The sequence below is a fragment of the Elephas maximus genome, chromosome 3 (genome assembly GCF_024166365.1).
Source record: "Elephas maximus indicus isolate mEleMax1 chromosome 3, mEleMax1 primary haplotype, whole genome shotgun sequence".
NCBI classification, from domain to species: domain Eukaryota; kingdom Metazoa; phylum Chordata; class Mammalia; order Proboscidea; family Elephantidae; genus Elephas; species Elephas maximus.
This window is the reverse complement of record NC_064821.1, coordinates 164062648-164089344: the sequence shown is the minus strand read 5'-3', so window position 1 is coordinate 164089344 and position 26697 is coordinate 164062648. Positions and strand designations below refer to the sequence as shown.

The 26697-nt window shown below is 42.3% G+C and overlaps 1 protein-coding gene across 3 annotated transcripts in view; it reads left to right on the top strand.

Moving 5' to 3' along the window:
* Positions 1–20325, top strand: part of MAB21L3 (mab-21 like 3) — a 78367-nt gene extending 58042 nt beyond the window's left edge. For all 3 annotated transcript variants that reach the window (XM_049879999.1, XM_049880000.1, XM_049880001.1), the window contains 4 exons: positions 3225–3516; positions 9463–9644; positions 10427–10621; positions 15486–20325. In XM_049879999.1, the coding sequence (XP_049735956.1) occupies positions 3225–3516; positions 9463–9644; positions 10427–10621; positions 15486–15719 (903 nt within the window). In that variant the 3' untranslated portion in view covers positions 15720–20325. The remainder of the gene's footprint in view (positions 1–3224; positions 3517–9462; positions 9645–10426; positions 10622–15485) is intronic.
* The last annotated feature ends 6372 nt before the right edge of the window (positions 20326–26697 follow it).

Here is a 26697-nt window from a genome sequence, read left to right as displayed (position 1 = left end):
AATATTATCAATAATTTGATATGATCCACACAGTTGAATGCCTTTGCATAGTCAATAACACAGACAAACATCTTTCTGGTATTCTCTGTTGCAGCCAAGATTTGTCTGACATTAACAATGATATCCCTTGTTCCACACCCTCTTCTGAATCTGGCCTGACTCTCTGGCAGTTCCCTGTTGAAGTACTGCTGCAACTGTTTTTATCTTTGGCATAGTTTTACTTGTGTGGGATATTAAAGATATTGTTTGATAATTTCTGCCTTCTCTTGAATCACCTTTCTGTGGAATGGGCACAAATATGGATCTCTTCTAGTCAGTTGGCCAAGTAGCTATCTTCCAAATTTCTTGGCATAGATGAGTGAGCACCTCCAGTGCTGCGTCCCTTTGTTGAAACATCTCAACTGGTATTCCATCAACTCCCGGAGCCTTGTTTTCTGCCATTCCCTTCAGTGTAGCTTGGGCTTCTTCCTTCATTACCATTTTTTCTTGCTCATATGCTACCTCATGAAATGGTTGAACGTCGACCAATTTTTCTTGGTCCCGTCACTCTGTGTATTCCTTCCATCTTCTTCTGATGCTTCCTGTGTTGTTCGATATTTTGCCCCAACCAAAAACCAAACTCGTTGCCACAGAGTAGATTCTGACTCATAGCCACCCTATAGAACAGAGTAGAACTGCCCCACAGGGTTTCCAGGGAGTAGCTGGTGGATTTGAACCGCCGATGTTTTGATTAGTAGCCAAGCTCTTAACCACTGCACCACCAGGGTTGCATTTTGCCCATAGAATCCTTCATATTGCAACTTTAAATTTTTTTTTTCTTCCCATTTCTTTCAGCTTGAGAAATGCTGAGCGTGATCTTCCCTTTTGCTTTTCTAACTCCCGATCTTTGAACATCTCCTTATAATACTTTGTCTTCTCCAGCCACCTTTTGAAATCTTCTGTTCAGCTCTTTTACTTCGTCATTTCTCCCTTTTGCTTTAGCTACTCTACATTGAAAACCAAGTTTCAGAGTCTCTTCTTACATCCATTTTGGTCTTTTCTTTCTTTCCTGTCTTTTTAATGACCTTTTGCTTTTTTTATGTATGACATCCTTGGTATCATCCCACAACTCGTCTGATCTTGGGTCATTAGTGTTCAATGCATCAAATCTATGCTTGAGATGGTCTCTAAATTCAGGTGGAAGGTACTCAATGTAGTACTTCGGCTCTTGTGAACTTGTTTTAATGTTCTTCGGCTTGAACTTGAACTTGCATGTGAGCAATTCATGGTCACAGCTGGCCCCTGGCCTTGTTCTGTCTGATGATATTGAGTTTCTCTATCATCTCTTGCTGCAAATGTAGTCAATTTGATTCCATCTGGCAAGGTCCATGTGCGTAGTCACTGTTTATATTGTTTGAAATAGATATTTCCAAAGAATAGGTCATTGGTCTTGCAAAATTTTGTCATGCCGTGTTATTTCTATCGCCAACGCAGTATTTTCCAACTACTCATCCTTTTTCTGTTTCTGACTTTCTCATTCCAATCACCAGTAATTATCAATATGTCTTGGTTGCATGTTTGATGGATTTCAGACTGCAGAAGTCAGTAAAAATCTTCAATTTCTTCATCGTTGTCATTAGTGGTTGTTGCATAAATTTCAGTAATAGTCGTAATAAGTGGTCTTCCTTTTAGGTGTATGGATATTATTCTATCACTGACAGCATTGTACTTCAGGATAGATCTTGAATTCACATGCAAGTGGATTCATATAATGTACAGATTGTGAATTCCGTAGTTGTTTTTTTTTTTTTAATTTCAGCCACCTTTCTATGGACACCAGAAGGCATGTGGGCCTATCACCTAAAACATCTTATCATTGTTCTCTGAGAGTGAGGCAGGGTCGTTGTAGTGGATTTTGGAGTTCACCTCCTGAACTAGTCAATGATTGGATCCTGGGCAAAGGTTAACCAAATTCCATTGTCAGAATTTTCCATGAGGAGGAGGTGGTTCCTCTAGCATACAGCTGTCTTACAGGGGAAGATGCAGTGTGGAGTGGGCTGCCACATGATGTGGTCAAGTTCAAGTTCCCTTTAGTGGTACCTATACTGTTGACCTTACTTGCTATACCCTTGGACTATCGGCCTGTCCACATTCACCCTCACTCTTGCTTAACCGGTTCCTATAGAAAGGGAGCAGATGGATTCTGATTGGTTGCTTTTTCCCATTAAACTTAGAATCGTGTTAATAATAGCTCCATTGCCTCAACAAACAAGCTTTCACTTGACCTTCGATTTTGTAAAGATTAGAGGAACCTTGATTGCCCAGTGGTTAAACACTTGGCTGCTAAACAGAAGGTCAGTGGTTTGAACTTAGCAGCCTCTCCGTGGGAGAAAGATGTAACAGTCTGCTTCTGTAAAGACTGACAGCCTTGGAAACCCTATGAGGCAGTTCTGCTCTGTCCATAGGGTTTCTATGAGTTGGAATTAGCTTGATGGCAATGGGTTTGGTTTGGTTTTGGTTTTTATAAGGATTAGTCATTAATACTGGCCATGGGGTTATCAGTACAGGCAAAAAGAAAAGGAGGCATTTTGCAGAACTCTTTCCCTTTCTGTCTCATTCTCTCCCACCCTTTATTCATACCAGACCTTTCACCCACTCCAGGTTATTCATCCTTGGCTGAAATCAGCCCAGAGTAGAGAGAAGGATCATTGAACAAGCAATCAGAAAGCCGAGCTCACATTCTGACTCTACCACTTACTGGCTACGTGTGGGAGAGATCTCCAAGCCCCTCTGAGCCTTAAGTTTTTCGTCTGGGAAATGGGAACAAAGCCCACCTCACTGTGCGATTGTCAGGCTCCAATGGGCCAATGCATGAGAATTATAACACAAGGCGTAGTATGTACAGGACTCAGTGAATACTAGTTCCATCCCCTTCCTTTTTGTCTCCTCCCAAACTTGGTCCCATATAGAGTTCCAAGCCTTATTCACGCTTTTACTTGTGGATTCATGAAACTAAGGTTCAGCAAGTTAATTCACCTGCCCAAAGTGTTACAGTGGGTTAATGGCAGGGCAAAGGTGGAACCCTTTTATAACACACAGGTGCAGTTCTTTGCCCACCTCATCACATTGCTGAGGGCTAAGTGGTCCACTGAGCTGCTTGACTTCACAGGTTGACTCCCCAAGGACCTCTGTTGCCTCCCAAGTCTGTGCAGTCACACTCCTTCTCTCTCCTTTCCTGACCCCAGGTTTTGACCCCCAGCCACTTCCTTGTCACAGTACCGGTGAAAGGCCTGGCCGGGTACAGGGAGGCCAAGAAGCGGCACTGGCGGTACTACACCCTGCAGGGGGCCAGGCTCTGTGCCCCTGTGCGGAGCCCAGAGGACCATCAGCAGTGGCTGGAAGTGAAGCAGTTTATGAAGAGCCTGTGGCAGTGGCATGAGGCAGATGTGAACATCGAGGGTGACATCGTGCCTGGCAAGGTCCTCCAGGTGTTCCAGAAGCTGGTAGAAAATGCAATTAGAACCTGTCACTTCTCCGGTGAGCTATTCCAGAAAAGCACAAGGGAATTTTCTGGCATTTCTCCTTTGTTCTAAAATCTTCTGCTGAATAGGCAATGAATGCCCTGTTACTTGAAGCCCATGTTTTAGATAATAATTGATGTGCCCCTTACATTTGCATAATCCGCATAACTTCAATTTGCTATTTTTTCTGCTGTGACACACACAAGAATGGAATTCATTCCCACAACACACTCCCATGGATTTAACTGGATTACTGGCTGAGGCACAGATATGAGAGGCTGGGAGGTATGCACCCTTTCCAGGAAGTTAGCTTCAAAACTTCAATGCACTGTTTTTAGAAAGTAAATTATTCACCAGCCTTAGATCTTTGGTATCAGCACATGTCTAATGCAACACCCTCCACCTGGCAGCAGTTTCCACATTTAAAACCCACTGACTTTACCAAAACAGAAAATCCAAAAGCCAGAAGTCTGGCAATCCCCAAATTTTAAGCTACTGTGCAGTGTGGCATATACACACACATGCACGCACGCACACACACACGTCCTTTTTGTTCAACACAAAGTAAGAAGACGAATTGCAAACTGGGAAAAAAAATGCTAATTTCCTTTGTTATCAAAGAGAATTTATCAACCAATAAGAGAAAAGATGAAGGGCCCAATAAAAATAATGATGAAAATGTGAATCACAGAAAAAGAATATAAATAGCCAGTAAAAAAAATTTTAAGTATTTAATGTATGTTTTCAGTGCATTTTAAAACACCTAGCAGGTTGATGGAGATGAAAAAGCGTGATCGTGCTCGGCATTTTCAGACATTGTTTTTGGAGTATAAATTAGTGCCTCCAAATTGGACAATTTTTATTTTTATAATATGCTTACTTGGCAGTCCAGCAATTCCAGCCTAGAAATATATTCCTTCAGGTACACAAATATACATGAGGATATCCACTGCAGTAGATTTTATTATTTCAGCAAACTAATGGCTAGGATATTGATGTTTACACAATCCGTTTCATTTTCTGACAACTTCTAATTTTCTTAGATTCATACTTCGTACATTCCACATTCCTGTTATTAATGGATGATGGCAGCTGTTTCTTCTCATTTTGAGTCATGCCACATCAGCAAATGAAGGTCTCCAAAGCTCGACTCCATCCACGTCATTAAGGTTGACTCTGCTTTGAGGAGGCAGCTCTTCCTCAATCGTATTTTGAGTGCCTTCTAACCTGAGGGGCTCATCTTCCAGCACTATATCAGACAAGGTTCTGCTTCTATCCATAAGGTTTTCACTGGCTAATTTTTTCAGAAATAGACCGTCAGCTCCTTCTTCCTAGTCTGTCTTAGTCTGGAAGCTCAGCTGAAACCTCTCTGCCATGGTGAACCTGCTGGTATTTGAAATACCAATGGCATACCTTCTGGCATCACAGCAATGTGAAAGCTGCCACAATACAAAAAACTGACAGACGGGTGACAAATGAAGAGGAATGGTGTTGCATTCATCATTAAAATGAATATTTCAAGATCTATCCTAAAGTACAATGCTGTCAGTGATAGGATGATATTCATACATCTGCAAAGATCAGTTAATACCACTATTATTCAAATTTACCCACCAACCACTAATGTCAAAGATGAGGAAATTGAAAATTTTTACCAACTTCTGCAGTCTGAAATTGACCAAACATGCAATCAAGATACATTGATAATTATTGGTGATTGGAATGAGAAAACTGGAAACAAAGAAGAAGGAATAGTAGTTGGCAAATATGGCCTTGGTGATAGAAAGGATGCTGGAGATCACATGATAGAATTTTGCAAGACCAACGACTTCTTCACTGCAAATAACTTTTTTCACCAACATAAACAGTGACTATATGTGTGGACTTTGCTAGATGAAATACACAGGAATCAAATTTACTACATTTGTGGAAAGAAACAATGGAAAAGCTCAATATCAGTCAGAACAAGGCCAGGGGCTGACTGTGGAACAGATCATCAATTGCTCATATGCAAGTTGAAGCTGAAGAAAATTAGAACAAGTCCACGAGAGCCAAAGTATGACCTTGAGTATGTTCCACCCGAATTTAAAATAGATTTGATGCATTGAACACTAATGACCAAAGATGGGTTGTGGAATGACATCAAAGACATCACACATGAAGAAAGCAAGAGGTCATTAAAAAGACAGGAAAGAAAAAAAACAAAATGGAGAAGAGACTCTGAAACTTGCTGTTTAACGTAGAGTAGCTAAAGTGAAAGGAAGAATTAATGAAGTGAAAAAGCTGAATAGAAGATTTCAAAGGGCACCTCGAGAAGAACAAGCATTAGTATTATAAAGAAATGTGCAAAGATCTAGCGTTAAGAACCAAGAGGGAAGAACATGCTCAGCATTTCTCAAGCTAAAAGAAATGGAAAAAAAAAAAAATTTCAGCTTTGAGTTGCAATATCAAATGATTCTTCAGGGAAAATATTAAATTACACAGGAAACAGCCAAAGAAGATAGAAGGAATATCCAGAGACACTGTACCAAAAAGAGTTGGTTGATGATGAAGAACCGATGGTACTGAAGGAAGAAGTCCAAGCTGCACTGAAGGCTTTGGAGAAAAGCAAGACTCCAGGAATTGATAGAGTACCAATTGAGATGTTTCAACAAATGGAGGCAGCGCTGGAAGCACTCACTCATCTATGCCAATAAATTTGGAAGATAGCTACCTGGCCAAGCGGTTGGATGAGATCCATATTTGTGCCATTCCAAAGAAAGGTGATCCAACAGAATGTGGAAATTACCAAACAATATCATTAATGTCACACACAAGTAAAATGTTGCTGAAAGTCATTCAAAAGCAGTTGCAGCAGCACATCAACAGGGAACTGCCAGAAATTCAAGGCAGATTTAGAAGAGGCTGTGGAACGAGGGTTACCATTGCTGATGTCGGATGGGTCCTGGCTCAAAGCAGAGAACACCAGAAAGATGTTTACCTGTGTTTTATTGGCTATGCATTGGACTGTGTGGCTCTTAACATAATATGGCTAGCACTGCAAAGAATGGGAATTACAGAACACTTGACTGTGTTCATGCAGAACCTGTACGTAGACCAAGAAGTAGTTGTTTGAACAGAACAAGGGGATACTGTGTGGGTTAAAATCAGGAAAGGTGAAAGTATCCTTTCACCATACTTATTCAATCTGTATGCTGAGCAAATAATCCAAGAAGCTTGACTATATGAAGAGGAATGTGGTATCAAGATTGGAGGAAGACTCGTTAATGACCTGTGATATGCAAATGACACAACCTTGCTTGCTGAAAGTGAAGAGGACTTGAAGCACTTACTGATGGAGATCAAAGACTACACCCTTCTGTATAAAAAACAAAAATCCTCACAACTGGACCAGTAAGCAACATTATGATAAATGGAGAAAATATTGAAGTTGTCAAGAATTTCATTTTACTTGGATCCACAATCAACATCCATGGAAACAGTAGTCAAGAAATCAAACAACGCATCGCATTGGGCAAATCCGCTGCAAAAAAAAGACCTCTTTAAAGTGTTAAAAAGCGAAGACGTAACTCTGAGGGCTAAGGTGCGCCTGACCCAAGCCACGGTGTTTGCAATCATCTCGTATGCATGTGAAAGCTGGACAATGTATAAGGAAGACCAAAGAAGAATTGATGCTTTTGAATTATGGTGTTGGTGAAGAATATTGAATATACCATGGACTGCCAAAAGAATGAACAAATCTGTCTTGGAAGAAGTATGGCCAGAATGCGCCTTAGAAGTGAGGATGGCAAGACTTCATCTCATGTACTTTGGGTATGTTATCAGGAGGGACCAGTCCCTGGAGAAGGATATCATGCTTGGTAAAGTAGAGGGTCAGTGAAAAAAAGGAAGACCCTCAACGAGATGGATTGACACAGTGGCTGCAATAATGGACTCAAGCATAGCAACAATTGTGAGGATGGTGCAGGACTGGGCAGTGTTTGGTTCAGTTGTACATGGGGTCACTATGACTCAGAACCGACTGGACAGCACCTAACAACAACAACAAGGTTTTATAATAATAAATAGCTAGAGATAATCTAAATGGCTAACAAAGGGAAAATGGCCAAGTAAATTATGCTACCTCTTCAAAGCGGGCTATTATGCCACCTTTAAAAAGAGCGAGGTACCCACGCATGCACACACAGACATACAGACATACGTACACGCACAATCACAGGCACACATCTGTCTATGCTAGATAATTAAGTCAAAAACCAAAGTGCTGAACAGTGTGTGATTCGGTTTGTGTGGAAAGAAGAGAATGAGTTTATATATTTGCTCGTCTAGACAGAAGGGTTCTGAAAGTTTCCATAGTGGTATCTAATGGGTTTTTATTATGGATAAAACACTTTCATGAACTATTTAATGTATTCTTCGTATCAACCCTATAGAGTAAGAATTACTTTTCTACCTGTTTTATAGATGGAAAACCTGAGGCTTAGAGAGATTAAGAAACTTGCCGGGGGGTCACACACCTTTTAAGCAGAGCCAGTGGCAGAACCAGGCGTGGGCCAGGCAGGCCCACCTCCTGACTTTGCAACACTATTAATAGTGAAAGTCCAAATGAGAGATTAAAACCAGGCCAGGCTGGTGAGGAGCTCTCAGTGAATAATGCTCAAGTGCCAGGTGCCATATTGTTCCTGTCTGGCCAGCTCTGATGAAAGGCAGAGAGTAGCCCTTTATGACACCCTGGCCACAGAGAGAAATGTTTTCCTTTTGAAAACCTGATTGCAACTAATAAGATCCAATTTTCTTCTCTGAGGAAGAAAAAGCAAAATAATAGATCTTGGTTCAAGAGAGCTCATCTTTAGCAGTAATGAAAGCAAACAAACAAAAAACACCTGTGTATCTTTTGAAAGGCCCCAAAACCCACCCATTGCCTTTGAGTCGATTTCGACCATAGAGAACGTATAGGACAGGATAGAACTACTCCATAGGGTTTCCAAGGCTGAAATCTTTATAGAAGCAGAGTGCCACATTTTTCTCCTGTGGAGCAGCTGGTGGGTTTGAACCACTGACCTTCCAGTCAGCAGCTGAGTGCTTTAACCACTGCACCACCAGGGCTCCTGTATCTTTTGAAAGAGGGGGGAACAAATTAGAAATGAGGAAATGCTAGTGTGTGAGCTGGCAGACTTTGCCACATGCATTTATTTTCTCTCCCTCTCTTTCCCTGACTGGGAAACAAGGCAGTGAGAGTTTCCTTTAAGGTGGCAGTTATGATGGGCTTTGAAGTGTTTTATAATTACAAGGGCGTGTGATGACAAAGACATCTGAGGGTAGGCTGGCTTATTGGGTAGTGGAAACAAATATCTTCTCAGAGACTTGGACACAGATAAAAGGCAGCTGAAGCTGAACCCCACCAAGGATATGAAAAAGCGAGGGGACTGAAGCTATGCCTAAAAAATGTCAGAACATCTAGACAAAGAGCAAAAAAAAAAAAAAAGCAAAATATACGGCATTAGCTATATGTTTGTCTTACCCTGTCCCACTCTGAAAACCCACATCTAGATATTTGGGTGGAATGGAGCAAGATATAGAAGAATGGCTATACTTTATTTTATTTTATAGTGCAAATTCTATAAAAAGTTTGCTTCCTTTTTATTTTGTGGCTCTTTCAGTTTAGCCTTCTTTTAAAAGAATCTCTTATTTAAAAGAAAACATACTGTAAAAGCCTTAGGGGGCAGGGGGAAGAAGAGAAAACCCATCAACAAAGATTTTCTAGTGATGCTTCTAGCAATATCTACCCAGCCAATTGGTTTTGACGTAGAAGCCTCACCCCTGAATGGACTGCTTGCATCGTGAAAGTTGACGCATCAGTTGCGAGGAGCTGGTCAGGGCAGCTGCTCACAAATCCCTTCTTTGAATGCTTGTATTGAGCCAGGCTCTCTCTTCTCATGTGTGTTTGGTCATTTCCCACCAGGTAAAGTCAGCATGTTAGAGAGTTACGGCTCTGTGGTTTGGGTTGCCGTGGAAACATCTGCATGTCAGGTGGAAGTAGAGCTGGTCCCCGCAGTGGAGATCCCCACCTCCTGGTCTGTGAAAGCCCGGTGGCCCCGATGTCTGAAGCGCTGGCCTGCCCCAGACAGAGTGGAGTGTGTCAAGGTATCAGTGGGTGGGCCCCAGCTCACCAGGGCAGTGGGTGGGCCCCAGCTCACCAGGGCAGTGGGTGGGCCCCAGCTCACCAGGGCAGTGGGTGGGCCCCAGCTCACCAGGGCAGTGACTGCCAGCACTACTGACTGCCAACCGGCTTCCAAAGGAAAGTTGAATTTACCCACAAGTTTCAATAGATCACTGGTTTTCACAGTGTTGTTCCCGGACAGCAGAGGCAGCAGCATCACCTGGGAACTTCATAGAAATGCATGTTCTTGGACCCCACTCTGAATCTACTGAAAAAGACTCTGTGAGGAGGACCCATCAGTCTATATTTTAATTAGCCTCCCAGGTGATTCCGATGCACATGCCAGTTTGGGAACCAGGGCACTACAGAACGTGGAGAACAGTCTTCTGTTAACTTTCCTTGTTAAAGATGGTTTGTGTTTTCCCTGAGGAGTCCCTGGATGGCACAAATAATTGCTTGGCTGCTAACAGAAAGGCTGGATGTTTGAGTCCACCCAGAGTTGCCTTGGAAGAAAGACCCGGCGATCTACTTCCAAAACTCAGCCATTGAAAACCCTATGGAGCACAGTTGTCCTCTGACACATACGGGGTCACTGTGAGTCGGAATCGACTCCACAGCGACTGGTTTTTCACCTCCTTGTCCCCAGGGAGAACGCACTGACTGCCAGTAATAGGTCCCCCAGACCAGTGGACTGCTCCAGAGATGGCTTTCCACTTCAACACGCATTGTCCCTCTCATTTTCCCTTTTTCTCCCCTCTTCTTGCAGTCGTTTGGCTTTGACTTGTTGGCCCGTGCAAATTATCACTGGCAGCTGAGCTTCTGCAGGGCAGAGCAAGTGATGCTGGAGCTGCTGGATGAGGACGGGGGCTGCCGCAGGAAGTGCTTCCAGGTCATGCGGCAGATGAAGGAGGATGTCTGGTGTCCGGGGAAGAGGCCGGTTCTCACATCCCACCATCTGCAGGTGAGCAGGCCAGACCCATTTTTGAGGGCACATGAGCAGAGCAGCTTGGTCTGGAGGCACCCCCTCTACATCCAAAGCCACGCGGAGGCGGGTGTGTGTGTGAGTGCATGTGAAAGTACGTGTGAGTACGTGAGGAATGAGTTCAGGGTGGGGCGCTGGTGTCCATATTTGCCGTCCTGCCAATTACTACTCCTTATGGAAATATACAAACCAGGCTGTATGGGTGTATCCACAACACCCCTGAGCCAGGGTGGCAAATACCCTCTGCTTCCCTCTCTTCCCTTCTCCCATTCCCTTCTTCCCCTTTTCTTCTCTTCTCTTCCCTTTCTCTCCCTTCTCCTTTTCCTCCTCCCCCTCCTCACTCCCCTCCTCTTCCTGTTCCTCTCCCCTTTCCTCCTCCTTTCCCTCCTTCCCCTCCTCTCTCCTCTTCCTCTGCCCTTCTCCTTCTCCTCCTGTCCCCCTTCCCTTTCCTTTCCCCCCTCCTCCCTTCTTCTTCTCCTCCCCTCTCCCTGCCCCCACACTTATTTCATTCATCAAACCACTGTGAGTCCCCACTGTGTGCCAGAAACCCTGCTGAGGTTCAGAAACGAATTATACAATGTGGCCTCTGCCCTTGAGAAATAGAGTTTGGTGAAGTCCTGTGAATTGTTCAAACCTTTGATGAATTCATGTTTTCTCTGGAGTTATGACTCACTCAGTCCCTACTCACGCACCAAGTGCAACTGCCCACACATGCACACGCACGCAGAGCCTGCAAGCAGTAGGGAGACCAGGAAACACAGAAGTTACCACATGGACATTGCCGTAAACATGTTTCCAGGCTTAAGGACTTCCAGGTTCCAAATCATCAGGGAGGGATTTTTCATCACTCTGCCAGCCCCGACTCCTTTTGCCCCCAACTCAACATTGGACATTCATTAATACACTTGCTCATTCATTCATTCAGCCTCAGTGTATATTGAGGCTACTATAGGCTTAACACCTCCGTTAGCACCTGCTAAGTGCTTGACACCCAGAGTTACAATGATGAAGTTGGAGTTGTGGTTCCTGCTTTCTTGAAGCTTACGTTCTATGGGGAAGACAGACATTGATCAGACAATCCCAACAGTACATGTGGAATCACGCACAGTGGGGGTGCTAGGCAGGAGAGGAGCGTGGCTGGGTAAGGGCTCAGAGCAACAGGGCTAGACCTGGGTTGTTGGGTCAGGGGGCCTTTCCTGAGGAAGCGGTCTTTGATCACACTCCCACCTACCTCTTTCTCAAATTGTGGACCACATAGAGTGAGTGGGAGGCTCATGCAGCAGCTATGCAAAGCACACTGGAATTGGGAGGTGTCAGGCTCTTACGGGAGGTCTCAACCCCAGACAAGCTTGTATCCATCCAGGAGCTTCTGTGCCTCTCCCTCACCCCAAACAGGCCTAAGCGGAGAGGACCAGCTGTCTTTCTCTGCAGGTAAACCCAGGTCACTGGGACAGCCACCTGGTTGGTGACTTGCTTGCATTCTCCTACCTGTGCTTCCTCCCATTCAGTGGTCAGAACCATCTTCAAGGGTTCCATGTTCTTCCTTTTACACTAGTGTAGCCTATTTAAGGGCAAATACCTCTCCCATTAAAAGGAGCCCTGGTGGGACAACCAAGCTGCTAACCGAAAGACTGGCAAAGTTCAAACCCACCCAGTGGCTCTATGAGAGAATGACCTGGCAATCTGCTCTGATAAACTCTATGGGGCAGTTCTGCTCCATCCTAGAGGGTAGCTGTCAGAAGCCATTCTGTGTCACAAACAGCAACACATCACCCAATGCTTTATCCTTAGTAGTTGTTCAGTAAGTATTTGATTGAATGCAGGAATGACTTCACATATCATTCAACCTTTTTTTTTTTTCTTCATAAAATCACTGGCCTTTGCTTTGCTTTCTTATCTTTCCCGATAACTTGTCCTCCCTCACTTGCCTGACAATCTGTGAGCATCTCATTTACACATCCCTGAGGCACTTCTCTGGAATTTCAACATTCTCCACATGCCCCCAGCACATAGAATTGTGTATTTTCAAGATTGGGCATAGGGGGTGGGGAGTTGCTTATGAAGAAGAATGGAATTAGAACTGCCTTTCCCTCTGGCCTTCCACCCTTGGTCCAAGGACAAAATTCCCCCACAATTAGGCATTCGCTCCCTTGGGATGGATGTGGCTGTGGTATTAGACACTCATCCTGGATGATGGCTTGAGTGTGTTGAATCCTCGCCAAGGCTCCAGTCTGGGGAAAGTGGAGGAAGTCGGGTCACAAAACATCAGGAATCATGTGCCAACTGCCGTCCTTTCACCTTAAGTCTTATTAGGGCCTCACCTTCTTCCCGAAGAGGCTCTCCCCCAAAGTTATTTCATCTTAAGCAGGAGCTTATTTTTCCTTGGCTCATTTATTCCTAAAACCCACTCAGAGGCACACAGGCTTGACTGTAATTGGCTTAACAGCTTCAGTTTGTTTACAGAGATAAATGTTTTAACTAACAAGTGGAGTTTATTTTTTTTCCCTATCTAGATTATCTTGATGAGCATGAAAATATCTCTGACTCATTTACTCAAAACAATATAATCTAAATCAAAATATACTCAATATCTAAACCATGACATTAAATAATTAACATATTACTTATTCAATAAAATTCGACTGTCTCCCATGGCCACTCCCTCTTCTGGGGGCTCGTGACCTAACAGTGCATAAAAACACATTTCCCTGTTCTCATGTAATTTATACCCTAGTAGGAGTAATGAGAAAAATAAAATAATCACGTACATAAATAACCACAACGACAACAAAAAGCCTTACTAATGTGATCATTGCCTCTTATAAGAAGTACATGGCCAAGAGTATGTGTCATGGGTGTATTAGGGGAAATCTGACCTGGTGTTTAAGTTTCCTGGGCAAAGCAGAGATAGAAGAGTGCTCCAGAAAAAATAGGATGTGCAGAGGATCTGTGGTAGAAGAAAGCATGAAACGAACTCATTGTGGACCCAATGGAGAGAACAAGGGAGAATATGGGGCAAGATGAGGCTAGGAGGGAAAGTAGAGACCAAATCACCCCATGTTGAGGAATGTATTTTTAATTGACAAACAAGAGTCAGCCCTTAAGGTGTTTTAAAGAAGAGGGAATAAAAATGAATATATTTTTATTTTTGAAATAGATCACTCTGTCTGCAAAGTAGACAAGTGTACGCAGATTGGTTAGATAACTGTTGTAGAGGTCAGGGTCAGATATGATGACACATGGATGAGGATGAATGGAGATAAGGGATAGACTTGAGAAATACTTAGAAAGATTGGCAGGACTTGATAGGAGGTGGTGAGGGAGAGAGGTGACTCTGAGGTTTGTGTCTTGCAAAACTGACAGGGTAAACAACTCTGGAGGTAGACAAGGTTTGTGGTGGAAGACTTTGAGTTCAGTTTGGACATGCTGAGATTGAAGTAACTTTTAGATATCTAAGAGATATCCAGTAAGCAGGTCAGAGGAGAAAACTAGGCTGGTGAAAAAAGAAAAAAAAATTGCAAGTCACCTGCATTTAGCAGTAAGTAAAGCCACTGACACGGATTAGAGTGTCCAGGGAATGAACGCAGTGAGAGGAGAAGAGGGCCTAGGACTAACTCTTCAGAATGCCAACATTTAGAAGTAGATAAAGGAGGATCAAACTCTGGCGGTGCAGTGGCTAAGAAGTCAGCTGCCTACCAAAACGTTGGTAGTTTGAATCCACCAGCCAATCCTTGGAAACCCTAAGGGGCAGTCCTACTCTGTCCTGTAGGGTAGCTATGAGTCAGAATCGACTTGATGTCAGCGGGTTTGGTTTATTGAAAAGAATAAGTCTGCCAAAGAGTAGCTGTAATGTTGAGAGAAAACCAAGAGAGTATGATAGCTTGGAAAGCAGGTGAGGAATGGCTCAAGAGGAAGGGTATGGACAAGAGAGTCAGATTCTGCTGAAAGGTAATCAGGGGAAAGTTAAAAAAGGCCTGTGGTGTTTTGCAACATGGAGATCATTGGATGTTAATTAGAGTAGCTTTTGAGGATTAATGGCAGAAGAATCCATATTGCAGTGGATTGAAGTAGGGAATGACAGAGAAATGACAAACTAGAGATGACTCTTTGGAGAAGTCTGGATTTACAGAGAGGTAAGAGTTAGGGTGAGGCATTGGTGGTTCAGTGGTAGAACTCTTGCCTTCCACGTGTGAGACCCAGGTTTGATTCTGGCCACCATACCTCATACACAGCCACCACCCATCTGTCAGTGGAGGCTTGCGCGTTGCTATGATGCTGAACAGGTTGTAGCAGAGCTTCCAAATTAGGATGGATGACAGCTAAAAACAAGAGTTAAGTAGGAGGCAGATGTAGGGATGAAGGAGTAGGAGAGCTTTGAATGTTTTTTTTTTTTTTTAAATAGTGAGGAGGAGGGTAATCAATCATATACAGTTCCAGCAAGACTAGACTCAGAGCTCAGCAGAAGGATTAGCCCCAGCAGGAAGATAGGAGGATGCAGATGGAGCAGGCTTGTCTAGTTGGGGAGGTTGAGAGTTTCTATTTTCCTGTAAAGTCTAAGGCAAAGGCATCTGACGGGGGTAGGGTATTGCCAATTTAAGGGGAATGGTGATCATTGGAAATGTCCATGTAGAATGAAAGAATAAATCAACAAAGAGGCGGAGGAGGCTAGGTGGGCAAGGCTGAGAGTCACCCCTGGTTGAGGATCATGAATTCATAGCAGAAACCATTTGCCCTGGGGGACTCCTTGCTCCCTCTTTCCCTAGTGTAAACTCAATTATGCCTCTGAAGAGATTCCCTTCAATGGCTCAAACCACTGTCTGACACCGATCTCTTCCTTCCTCAGACAGTGCTCTTTTGGACTTGTGAGAAATACCCTCACTCCAAGGACTGGAAGGTTTTCAGCAAATCACTCCTGCGCCTGGTACAGAAACTGCACAAGTGTGTGAGCCAGCACTTTTTGAGACACTATTTCGTGCGAAAGAGCAACCTCCTTCGGTATGCCAACTCGGTTGAACTGGATGCTGTAGCTCAAAAACTGGCCACCTTCCTGAAGAACCCCCAGATCAACCTGCCCTGAGGGCAGCCCCTGCACAGGAGGCTCTTGGACATTTCATATGGGCATGACCGCCCTCTCTATGGATCATTCCTCAGTCCAGTGCCAGGATCTTGCCCAGGAGATAGGCTAACTACCACAGAGGAAATTCTGTTGAGTCAGTCACACTTACAAGTGGACATCAGGGGAAAACTGTCCCATGATGTCTGATTCAGGTCTACCCAGAGCCAATCAAGCATTTCAGCTCTCACTACCTCTCTTGGGGACAGCTCTCATCAAGCTTCCCCAAGTCACAGATTATGAACTGATGACAGTTCTGAGTTTATTTTCCCTTGCTCAGGCTCTGATGATCTGCCAGGGAGGATGGGGACGAGAACCCCCGGAGGCAGGCATTAACCTGCTGCCCAGAAGTAGTTCTCCAGGTTACTGACCACAGGCTCATTATTTTTCCATTTGTAAAATGGGACTGTGAACATGCCTCCCTGCATACTCGTTCAGGGCTTTGAGCCTATGGGACTGTGCTGGTGCCCTTCCAAGGGAACGGCAGTGGATCAACACAAAGTGTTACTACTTGGTTTAGTAGCCAGTGTTTGCATCCTAGAGTCCCTGGGTGGTGCAAACAGTTAATGAGCTGGGCTGCTAACCAAAGAATGGAGGTTCGAGGCCACCCAGAGGTACCTCAGAAGAAAGGTCTAGCATTCTACTTCTGGAAAATCAGCCATGGAAAACCCTGCGGAGCACAGTTCTACTCAGATATACATGGGGTCACCTTGAATGGGAATAGAAGCCATGGTAACTGTTTGTTTGGTTTGTATCCTGGATCATTATCTACACACCTGATTAAATGATAAGGCCTGTTGAGTTAGCATGCCTGCTACCTTAGTTTCCTAGGGCAGCCACAAGAAAATACCACAAAGTGGGTGGCTTTAAAGATAAGAAATTTACTTTTTTACAGTTCTGGAGGGTAGAAGTCCAAATTCACAGTATGGGTAGGGCTGTGCTCTGTCTTTCGCTGTGTTGGCTCCAAGGGGATGGTCCTTCCTTGTATCAGCTTCTGGTCATTTCTTGGTGTTCCTTGACACACAGATCTTCATGTGGTGTCTTCTTGGTGTGACTGTTTCCGTTCCTTTTATGAGACACCACTCAGAAGGGGTTAGGATTAGGGGCCACCGTGCTCCCGTATGACCATGTTTAACTTAACTGGTAACATCTGCAAAAAACAAAACAAAACCCAAAGTCACATTCACAGGTACAGGGATTAAGACTCCAACATATCTTTTAGAGGGGACACGACTCAATCCATAAGACCTGTGTTTCATTTTCTGCCCTCCATGCTCTCCCAAGCAGTGGTTTGTGGCTGGCTCTGCTTCCCTGGTGTTCTCAAAGTAGGGAAACACGGAGACAGTGATTTAGACGGCTAGTGTAAGCCACAGATGAAAGCGTGACTCTGGCAGCCTGATCCAAGCCACCGCCCCCTCTGCTTCCTGTGCCATAAGACAAGGATGGAGCTTCCTTATAATTACGGAATGGGCTGTGTGCTGGGATCTGCATGGAATGGCTTTGATGTCACTCATCTCTCTCTCAATGCATTCCTTTGCTCACCTCACTCGCTGATAAATGTGTGCCTGTTAGGCACTGCGAATACAGCAAGGGCAAGATGGACAAGGATTTACCCTGATGGGGATGATGCCTAAGGATGGAGACAGGAAATGAACAAACACAATTATTACAGATTTCCGGCCAACGCACCTCAAGTGCAGCCACCATCTGTCTGTCAGTGGAGGCTTGCGTGTTACTACGGTGCTGAACAGGTTTCTGTGGAGCTTCCAGACTAAGATGGACTAGGAGGAAAGGCCTGGTGATCTACTTCCAAAAATCGGCCAGTGAAAACCGTGTGGATCACAATGGCCCAATCCAAAACTGGTCACGGGAATGGTGCAGAATCCGGCAGCATTTTATCTGGTGATGCGTGGTGTTGCCATGAGTTGAGAGCCGACTCCATGGCAGCTAACAGCAACAATAAGTGCTGTGAAGGAAGTAAACAAAATGTTGAAATAAACAGAATGTTGTGCCTCCTGAAATAAAACAAGAAGCTACCATGTAAGCTGAGATTTGAAGGATCCCTATAGGGTCACTATGAGTCAGAATCGACTCCATGGCACAGCGTTCGGTTTGTGTTTGGTTTAAAGAATGCAAGTGCAGACAGCTGGAGGGGAAGGGAAGGGGACCGACAAAAGGCCTGGAGGGCTTGGCATGGGTCACTCCACAGCAGCCTTGTAAAGCTGATAAGGGATCTCTATTTTAGTCTAATACCAGTGGTTTGGTATTTAGCCTCTCCCAAACTAGAGGGGGAGCCCTGGTGGCGCAGTGGTTAAGAGTATGGCTGCTAACCAAAAGGTTGGCAGTTTGAATCCACCATCCACTCGTTGGAAACCCTATGGGGTAGTTGTACTCTGTCCTGTGGGGTTGTGATGAGTCGGAATCAGATCAACTCATTGCCAACAGGTAAACTAGAGGGGTATTATGATCTGAAATGCATTTTAAATGATCATGTGGCCACTCCTAAAGAGGGCCTGGGGCTCACCCAAAAGTCAGGGCACCGAAGGCCCTGGAGCGCACCTATTTTGGATTCACTGAGACACCTCAAAGCCACACATCCTGCCCAGCAGAGATGACTGGGAATTGGTAGAGTTCTCAATGAGAGTAATGTTTTTTTCCTAGAATTTATTTATGCTTTTTAACTCAAGGGAGTCCTATATTACTTTTGAACATTTTGTCCCAAATATATAACAAAGGAAATTTTCTAAGAGCGTGAACTACTGATTTGTTTAATAAGAAGTTACATTTGAAAATAAAAATAAATATTCTTGCAAAAGCACTGTAACCAGATGGTGGGGTCCTTGGGTTTTCAAAAAGGAAATCATGGTTTTAAAATATTGGGGGGGAAGAGCCTTTCCAAGCATATAGTAAGTGTACAATTTTTGAAAACACTAAATGATGAACGAACCAGTGTTAAGTCATCAAAACTTGCTTTTTAATTCTCGTATTCCTGGATCTGGGGAAGCATCATTTTTGAGAAGGCGTCAGATGAAACACGGTTATTTAAAGGATGAAAACAACTGAAGCAAGTTTTGAAACACCTTTATAGTCCCAGAATGGCAAAGAGTAAAGATGACTGTACCATTGATTCAAAACGTGTGTCTGTGTGGGAGAAAGGTGGGGTTGCCATGCTCCCCCATTGGAGCCCAGTAGGTTCTTCCACCTCTCCCCAGTAGAACTGTTTGCATGGGAGCAGTGGTAGTTCAGTGGCAAGGACCTGGGGTTCAGTTTCCTGTCAATGCTTTATGATGCTAAAGAGGTTTCGGTGGGTTTTCCTAAGACAGACTAAGAAGAAAGGCCTATAAATTTACTTCCGAAAATCAGTCAGTGAAAATCGTATGGATCATAATCGTCCGATCTGCAACTGATCAAGAACCAGGCAGCATCTTGTTCCCTGCATCTCCAGAGTAGGGGCAGACTTGCCGGCAGCTAACAACAGAGCTGTTTGCAGATTCCTGAGTGTTGCCACTGATTGCCAGCAGAGGCCAGTGGGGGACAACATATGAAAAGAGCTAGATCCTGCCCAGACTCATTCCCAGAGCCCAGCAGGTGTCACCCCCACTCAGCCCACAACTTACACCTAGCTTCAACAAAAAAGGAAACAGGGAGAGTGGATTTCAGTCGATGTTTTAATTGTTGACCTTTGCTGCCACTCTGGCCAGTCACAGTCTTTTTGCCTAAAGCTCAAACAGATTTTATTTCTAGGAGGAAAGTCTATCCTGGAGACTGTGGAACACCCAGCTCCATTCTGCTTCCTGGGACAGATTGCACAGCTCGGAGAAGACTGATATTCTCACTCCTTTACTTTGGTCAGCTTTTTCTTTTATTCTCTAATACACTTTCCATCCGCGACCACCCTTCCAAGCACAGGACTACATTTCATGCCAACGGTTGAGTATGCAGGCACTGCAGTTGACCTGCTAGCATTTAAGTCCCAGCTCTGAGGCTGTCTAATAGCAAGTTGTTTAACCTTGAAAAATCTCCACTTCCTTACCTTGAAAATGGGCGTCCTGAGAGAATACATATCTCATAGCTTTGAGGAGAGGGACACATGAAAAAATGGATTGAAAGCTCTTACTTTAGTACCTGTCACAGTTGTCTCAGTTACCTACTGCTGCTGTAACACAAATACCACAAGTGGGTGGCTTTAAAGAACAAATTTATTTCCTCACAGTTCTGGAGGCTAAACATCCAAATCCGGGTCTCGGCCATGCCGACTTCTTCTTTGTCAGTAGGCCTGGGTATTCCTTGGTTCTTTGGCTTGTAGTCGTCCTCACACGGTGTCAGTCTTCCCCCGTGTGTGTGTATGTGTGTGTCTATTCTGCACTTTTTATAACTTGGAAGTGATAAGATTTAGAAGCCACTCTACTTAGGTATGACCTACTTAATGTAACAAAGAAAACCCTATTTCACAGCAGGATCATATTTATAGGTACGTTCTTATCAGATGCCATAAAGTCAGTTCCGACTTATAGTGACCCTGTGTACAACCGAATGGAACACTGTCTGGTCCTGTGCCATCTTCACAATAGTTATGCTTGGGCCTGTTGTTGCCGCAGCCACTGTGTCAATCCACCCCATTGAGGGGCTCCCTCTTTTTCACTGACCCTCTACTTTACCAAGCATGATGTCCTTCTCCAGGGACTGGTCCCTCCTTATAACATGTCCAAAGTATGTGAGACAAAGTCTTGCCATCCTCCCTTCTAAGGAGCACTCTGGCTGTACTTCCTTCAAGACAGATTGTTCCTTCTTCTGGCAGTCCACGGTATATTCAATACTCTTCTCCAACACCATAACTCAAAGGTGTCAGTTCTTCTTTGGTCCTCCTTATTCATTGTCCAGCTTTTCCTTATTCATTTTGCATGCATACGAGGCGATGGAAAACACTGTGGCTTGGGTCAGGTGCACCTTAGTCCTTAAAGTGACATCTTTGCTTTTTAACGCTTTGAAGAGGTCTTTTGCAGCAGACTTGCCCAATGCAATACATCATTTGATTTCTTGACTGCTGCTTGCATGGGCATTGATTGTGTGAAATCCTTGACAACTTCAATATTTTATCTATTTATCATGACGTTGCTAATTGGTCCAACTGTGAGGATTTTTGTTTTCTTTATGTTGAGGTGTAATCCATGCTGAAGACTGTATCTGTGATCTTCATCAATAGGAGCTTCAAATCCTCTTCATTTTCAGGAAGCAAAGTTGTGTCAACTGTATATCGTGGGTTGTCAGTGAATCTTCTTCCAATTCTGATGCTACATTCTTTTTCATACAGTCCAGCTTCTCAGATTATTTGCTTAGCATACAGACTGAATAAGTATGATAAATCATACAACCCTGATACACACCTTTCCTGATTTCAATCCATGTAGTATCCCCTTGTTCTGTTCGAATGACTGTCTCTTGGCCGATGTACAGATTCCGCATGAGCACAATTAAGTGTTCTGGAATTCCTACTGTTCATAATGTTATCCATAATTTGTTATGGTCCACACAGTCAAATGCCTTTGCATAGTCAATAAAACACAGGTAAACATCTTTCTGGTATTCACTGCTTTCAGCCAAGATCCATCTGACATCAGAAATAATATCACTCCTTCCATGTCCTCTTCTGACTCTGGGCGAAACTTCTGGCAATTCCCTGTTAATGTGATGCAGCGACCACTTTTGAATGATCTTCAGCAAAATTTTACTTGTGTGTAATATTGTTCAATAATTTCTGCATTCTGTTGGATCACCTTTCCTTGGAGTGTGCATAAATATGGATCTCTTTCAGTCAGTAGACCAGGTAGCTGTCTTCCAAATTTCTTGGCATAGACAAGTGAGCACTTCCAGTGCTGTATCCATCAATTACTGGAACTTTGTTTTTTACCAATGCCTTCAGTGTAGCTTGGACTTCTTCCTTCAGTGCCATTGGTTCTTGATCATATGCTACCACTTGAAATGGTGGAACATCGACCAATTCTTTTTTTGTACACCGACTCTGTGTATTCTTTCCATCTTCTTTTGATGCTTCCTGCATCATTTAAAATTTCCCCTGTGGAATCGCTCAGTATCACAACTTGAAATTGCAGCTTGAATTTCTCCTCAGTTCTTTCAGCTTGAGAAACACTGAGTGTGTTCCTCTCTTTTGGTTTGCTAACTCTAGGTTTTTGTGTATTTCATTCTAATACTTTGTCTTCTTGAGCTGCCCTTTGAAATCTTCTGTTCAGCTCTTTTACTTCATCATTTCTTCCTTTTGCTTTAGCTACCCTGTGTTCAAGAGCAACTTTCAGAATCTCTTCTGACATCCATTTTGGTCTTTTCTTTCTTTCTTGCCTTTTTAATGTGGTTTTGCTTTCTTCATGTATGATGTCTTTGATGTCATTCCACAGCTCTTCTGGTCTTCGATCATTAGTATTTAATGAGTCAAATCTATTCTTGAGATAGTCTCTAAATTCAGGTGGAATATACTCAAGGTCATACTTTGGCTCTTGTAGACTTGTTCTAATTTTCTTTAGCTTCAACTTGAACTTCCATGTAAGCAATTGAAGGTCTGTTCTAATGGCCCCTGGCCTTGTTCTGACAGATGATATTGAGCTTTTCCATCATCTCTTTCCACACATGTAGTCAATTTGATTCCTGTATATTTATAGGTATACAGGCCAGGATTTCAACATATGCTTCTGAGAAACACAAGTCAGCCCATAACACATGGGGTAACTGCTGAATAAATGTTTGTCACTTTAGATGCCACCCCCTTCGGGCCATTCATTCACCTCAGCCATTCTCAATAACTTCCCCACCCCATATATAAATTCCTCCCAGAGGAAACAGAAACCATTATAAGGAAAACATGCACAAAATTCCACTGCAAATTCTTTAAGTTCATCTTTTCCTCTGAAAGTCCAGTTCTTCCAGCTGTGATGGAACTGATCCCTCCCAGCTTCCTGGTGACATCTTCCATTGCTTATTCCTAGCTACTGCCTGTCTCTCTTGCCCATTTCACTGTGCAGCTTCCTGAGTCATTTATACATGTTGTCGCCACTTTCTCACCTTCCTTTTACACTGTCTTTTTTTCAATTGTGAAAAATACCATACATACAAGAGTCTAAACTGTTTAAAGAACAATAATAAAATAAAATGAATACCCATATACTCACAACCTAGGTGAAAAAATAGCACATTGCCAGTTCTTTAGAACCTCCCTACGTGTCCTCTCCTCCCTTACATAGGTAATCGTGATTCCAAATTTTGTGTCAATCGTTCTGCTGCTTTTCTTTTAAACTCTCTTGGCATAGTGGTTTAACGCTATGGCTGCTAACCAAAAGGTCAGCGGTTTAAATCCACCAGGCACTCCTTGGAAACCCTATGGGATGGTTCTACTCTGTCTTTTAGCGTTGCTATGAGCTGGGATCAGCTTGATAGCAATAGATTTTTTTTTTTTTTTTAAACCACAGAAAAAGAGATGGGTTGAAACAGTGGCTGCAACAATGGGCTCAAATACAGCAGCGATTGTGAGAATGGTGCAGGACCAGGTAATGTTTCCTTCTGTTGTACATAGGGTCACTGAGTCAGAATCGACTTGACGGCACCAAACAAGAACAACCACATTTCATTGAGGCTAAGCCCCCAACAGTTGTAAGATGTGTCATTGTTTCACGCATGTTAAGAAAGGAAAAAGTGCTGCCAAATGTAATTGTAAAACACCACTGATTATAAGATGCATCCCAAACTTAAAGAGATTAAAATGTGAAAAAAAGATATGTTTTAGAATCAATGAAAAATGGCCTGCATGCCTCTTATTTTTGCCAGTTTTGGAGCTTTATATAAATGGAATCATACTGTATGAAATTGTCTGTAATTTGTTTCTGATGTCCACAGTGTGCTTTTGAAGCTCTCCTACATAGATGACTATGGCATTGGTGTGTTCTTTCTACTGTTCTATAATATTCCAGTGTGGGAATATGCCACACTTTATTTGTGTTACTGTTATTGGGCATTTGGGTTGTTTCTAGGTTTTTGTGATTTTGAACTATGTTTTCATGCACATTCTTTATATGTTTTCTGATGCACCCAAGTGTGCAAGAGTCTGTTAAGCATATATACATAAAATTTCAGGTTTATAAGATATATGCATGCTCAAATTTGGTAGGTAATGCCAAAATATTTTCCAAAGTGATTACAGTGATCTAAATTCTCTATTTTAATTTAGTTGAATTTTCAGTGACTTTCTCCATTCAGAGCATATTTTACATCTTTTTAAGAAATTGCTCTCTATCTTAAGGTCACAGGGATATTCTCCTATATTATTCTCAAATTTTTATAGTTGCACCTTTCACCAGAGTTAGGGAGTGTCTTCTGCTTTTCTATCTTCCATAAGAGTTCATGCAATATTGGAATACTTTCTTTGTTTGACAGATTGATAGAACTTACCTAAGAAACTGTTTGGGCCCGGTGTTTTCTTTGTTGGAAAATTTAAAATTATTAATTAATTTTCTTTTAGGGATGAAGAATTTTCAGATGTTCTATTTCTTGTTGAGTGAGTGTTGTTAATTTGTATTTCACTAGGAATTTTTCCGTTTTATGTAAGTTTTCAAATTGACAAAGTTATTCATAATATTTGTTTAAATTCTGATGCATCTGTACCCATCTTTCTCGATAAATCTGTTAGAGACATCGATTTGATTAGTCTTTTTTCAAAGAATTAATTGTTGGTTTTGTTAATCTTATCTATTGTATATTTGTTTTCTGTTACATTAATTTCTGCTTATATTTTTGTTTCTACTTGCTTTGGGTTTATTCTGATGTTCTTTTTCATAACTTCTTAAGCTAGATGCTTAGCTCATAAATTCTCAGCTTTCCTCTTTTCTTGGTATATAAATTTTCTGTTAATACATTTTGGTGGAATTCCTCAAGTTTTGGTATATTGTATTTTCATTTTCTTTCAGTTCTATTTATTTTCTAATTTCTATCATGATTTTCTCTTTGATGCAAGAGTTGCTTAGAAGGTTTTTTAAATTATTATTTCCAAACACATTGGGTTTCTTACTTATATCTTTGTTGTTGATTTTTTACTGAATTGCATTACAGTCAGAGAGAATAGTCTCTATGGCCTTGATCTTAGGGCTAACTTTTTGGCTAGCACTTCTTCATTGTTCTATATGCATACAAAGAAGATGTGCGAATTTGAGTGCAATGTTTTAAAAATGTCAGTTATATCATTTGCTGTTCAAATTTTCTGTATTTCCTGACCTCTTAACCATTACGCCACCAGGGCTCCTTCTATATTTTACTTATTTCTTTCATCTGCATTTTCCAATACTTATTGAGAGAGTTGTTTTAAATTTTTCCATTATTATCATGGATTTTGGAAACCCTCGTGGCGTAGTGATTAAGAATTTGGCAGCTAACCAAAAGGTCGGCAGTTCAAATCCACCAGGTGCTCCTTGGAAACCCTCTGGGGCAGTTCTGCTCTGTATTATAGGGCTGCTATGAGTTGGGATTGACTTGATGGCGATTGACTTGATGGCGATGGGTTTGGTTGTTTCGGTTTTATCATGGATTTTTCGATTTCTCCTTATAGTTGTGTCAAAATTTTGCCTGTTTGCTTTGCAAGTATGTTATTAGGGACATACAGGTTTAAAATTTTTATATTTTTCCAGTTAATTGCATCTTTTATCATTATGAGGTGATTTTTTAACTCCTGTAAATAGTTTTGCTTAAATACTGTATTTTTATGCAAATAACATGTACCTTCTATGTTTGTTCTCCATCTGCTCTCTCACCACTTGAGGTACTCTACTAAGTGTGCTACGCTAATTTTTTTTTACAGCAACATGATTGGCTGCTCATAGCAGATCTCATCATTGAGGTGATTACATTATATCAGATCTCATTATGGAGGTGATTACATCATTACATAGCTGCCAAGCTACGTCATAACTGCCAAACCACTGAGAATCATAGCCAGCCAAGTTGACACACAACTTTAACCATCACATGGTCTTTTGACTCTGGAGTTTAGTCCGTTTCCTTTTATTGTGGTTAATAATACATTTGAATTTATTGCTTCTACCTTATTATTTACTTTCCGATGGATCCATTTTTATTTCTTCCTCTGTGTACCCCACCATCACACCTTCTTGTCTTTTTTTTTTAATTGTACTTTAGATGAAGGTTTACAGAGCAAATTAGTTTCTCATTAAGCAATTAATATGCATATTGTTTTGTGACATTGGTTGCCACCTCTACAACATGTCAACACTTCCCCTTCTCGACCTTGGGTTCCCCATTACCAGGTTTCCTGTTCCCTCCTGCCTTCTCGTCCTTGCCCCTGTGGCTGGTGTGCCCATTTAGTCTCATTTTATTTTATGGGCTTGTTCAATCTTTGGCTGGAGGGTGAGCCTCACTTCTTGTCTTTTTTAAAAATTAAGTTTTTTTTTTCTTTTTCTCATTTCATTTGTTTTTTCTTTCCTAGTTTGAAAGATCTGTACTCTACCTCTGTCATTTTAATGGTTACCAAGGCTATTTACACATATAGACTAAATTTTGCAGACTATAGAAAGTTAGTATCTTTATTTTCCTTTCTAAGAAGTTCCATAGGAGGGTATGGCTCCTATCACTTCACATCCCAGTTAATGTGCTATTATGATCTAGATTTTCATTTTAGCCTGTTTTGCCATTTCCCTACACACATACACATATATAAAGTAGATATTTTTTATTATAATTATTTTATAAAGTCCACATTTTCTTATTTCACTTACATATTTGTCACTATCTTTGTTTACCATTCTTTCTTGCATCTAACATTTTCTATCAGGGATCATTTTCCTTCTGCCTGGACTATTTCTTCTAGATTTCTTATAGTGAGGGCATTGAGAGTAAACTCTGTATGTTTTTGTTTGCCTGAAATTGTCCTTAT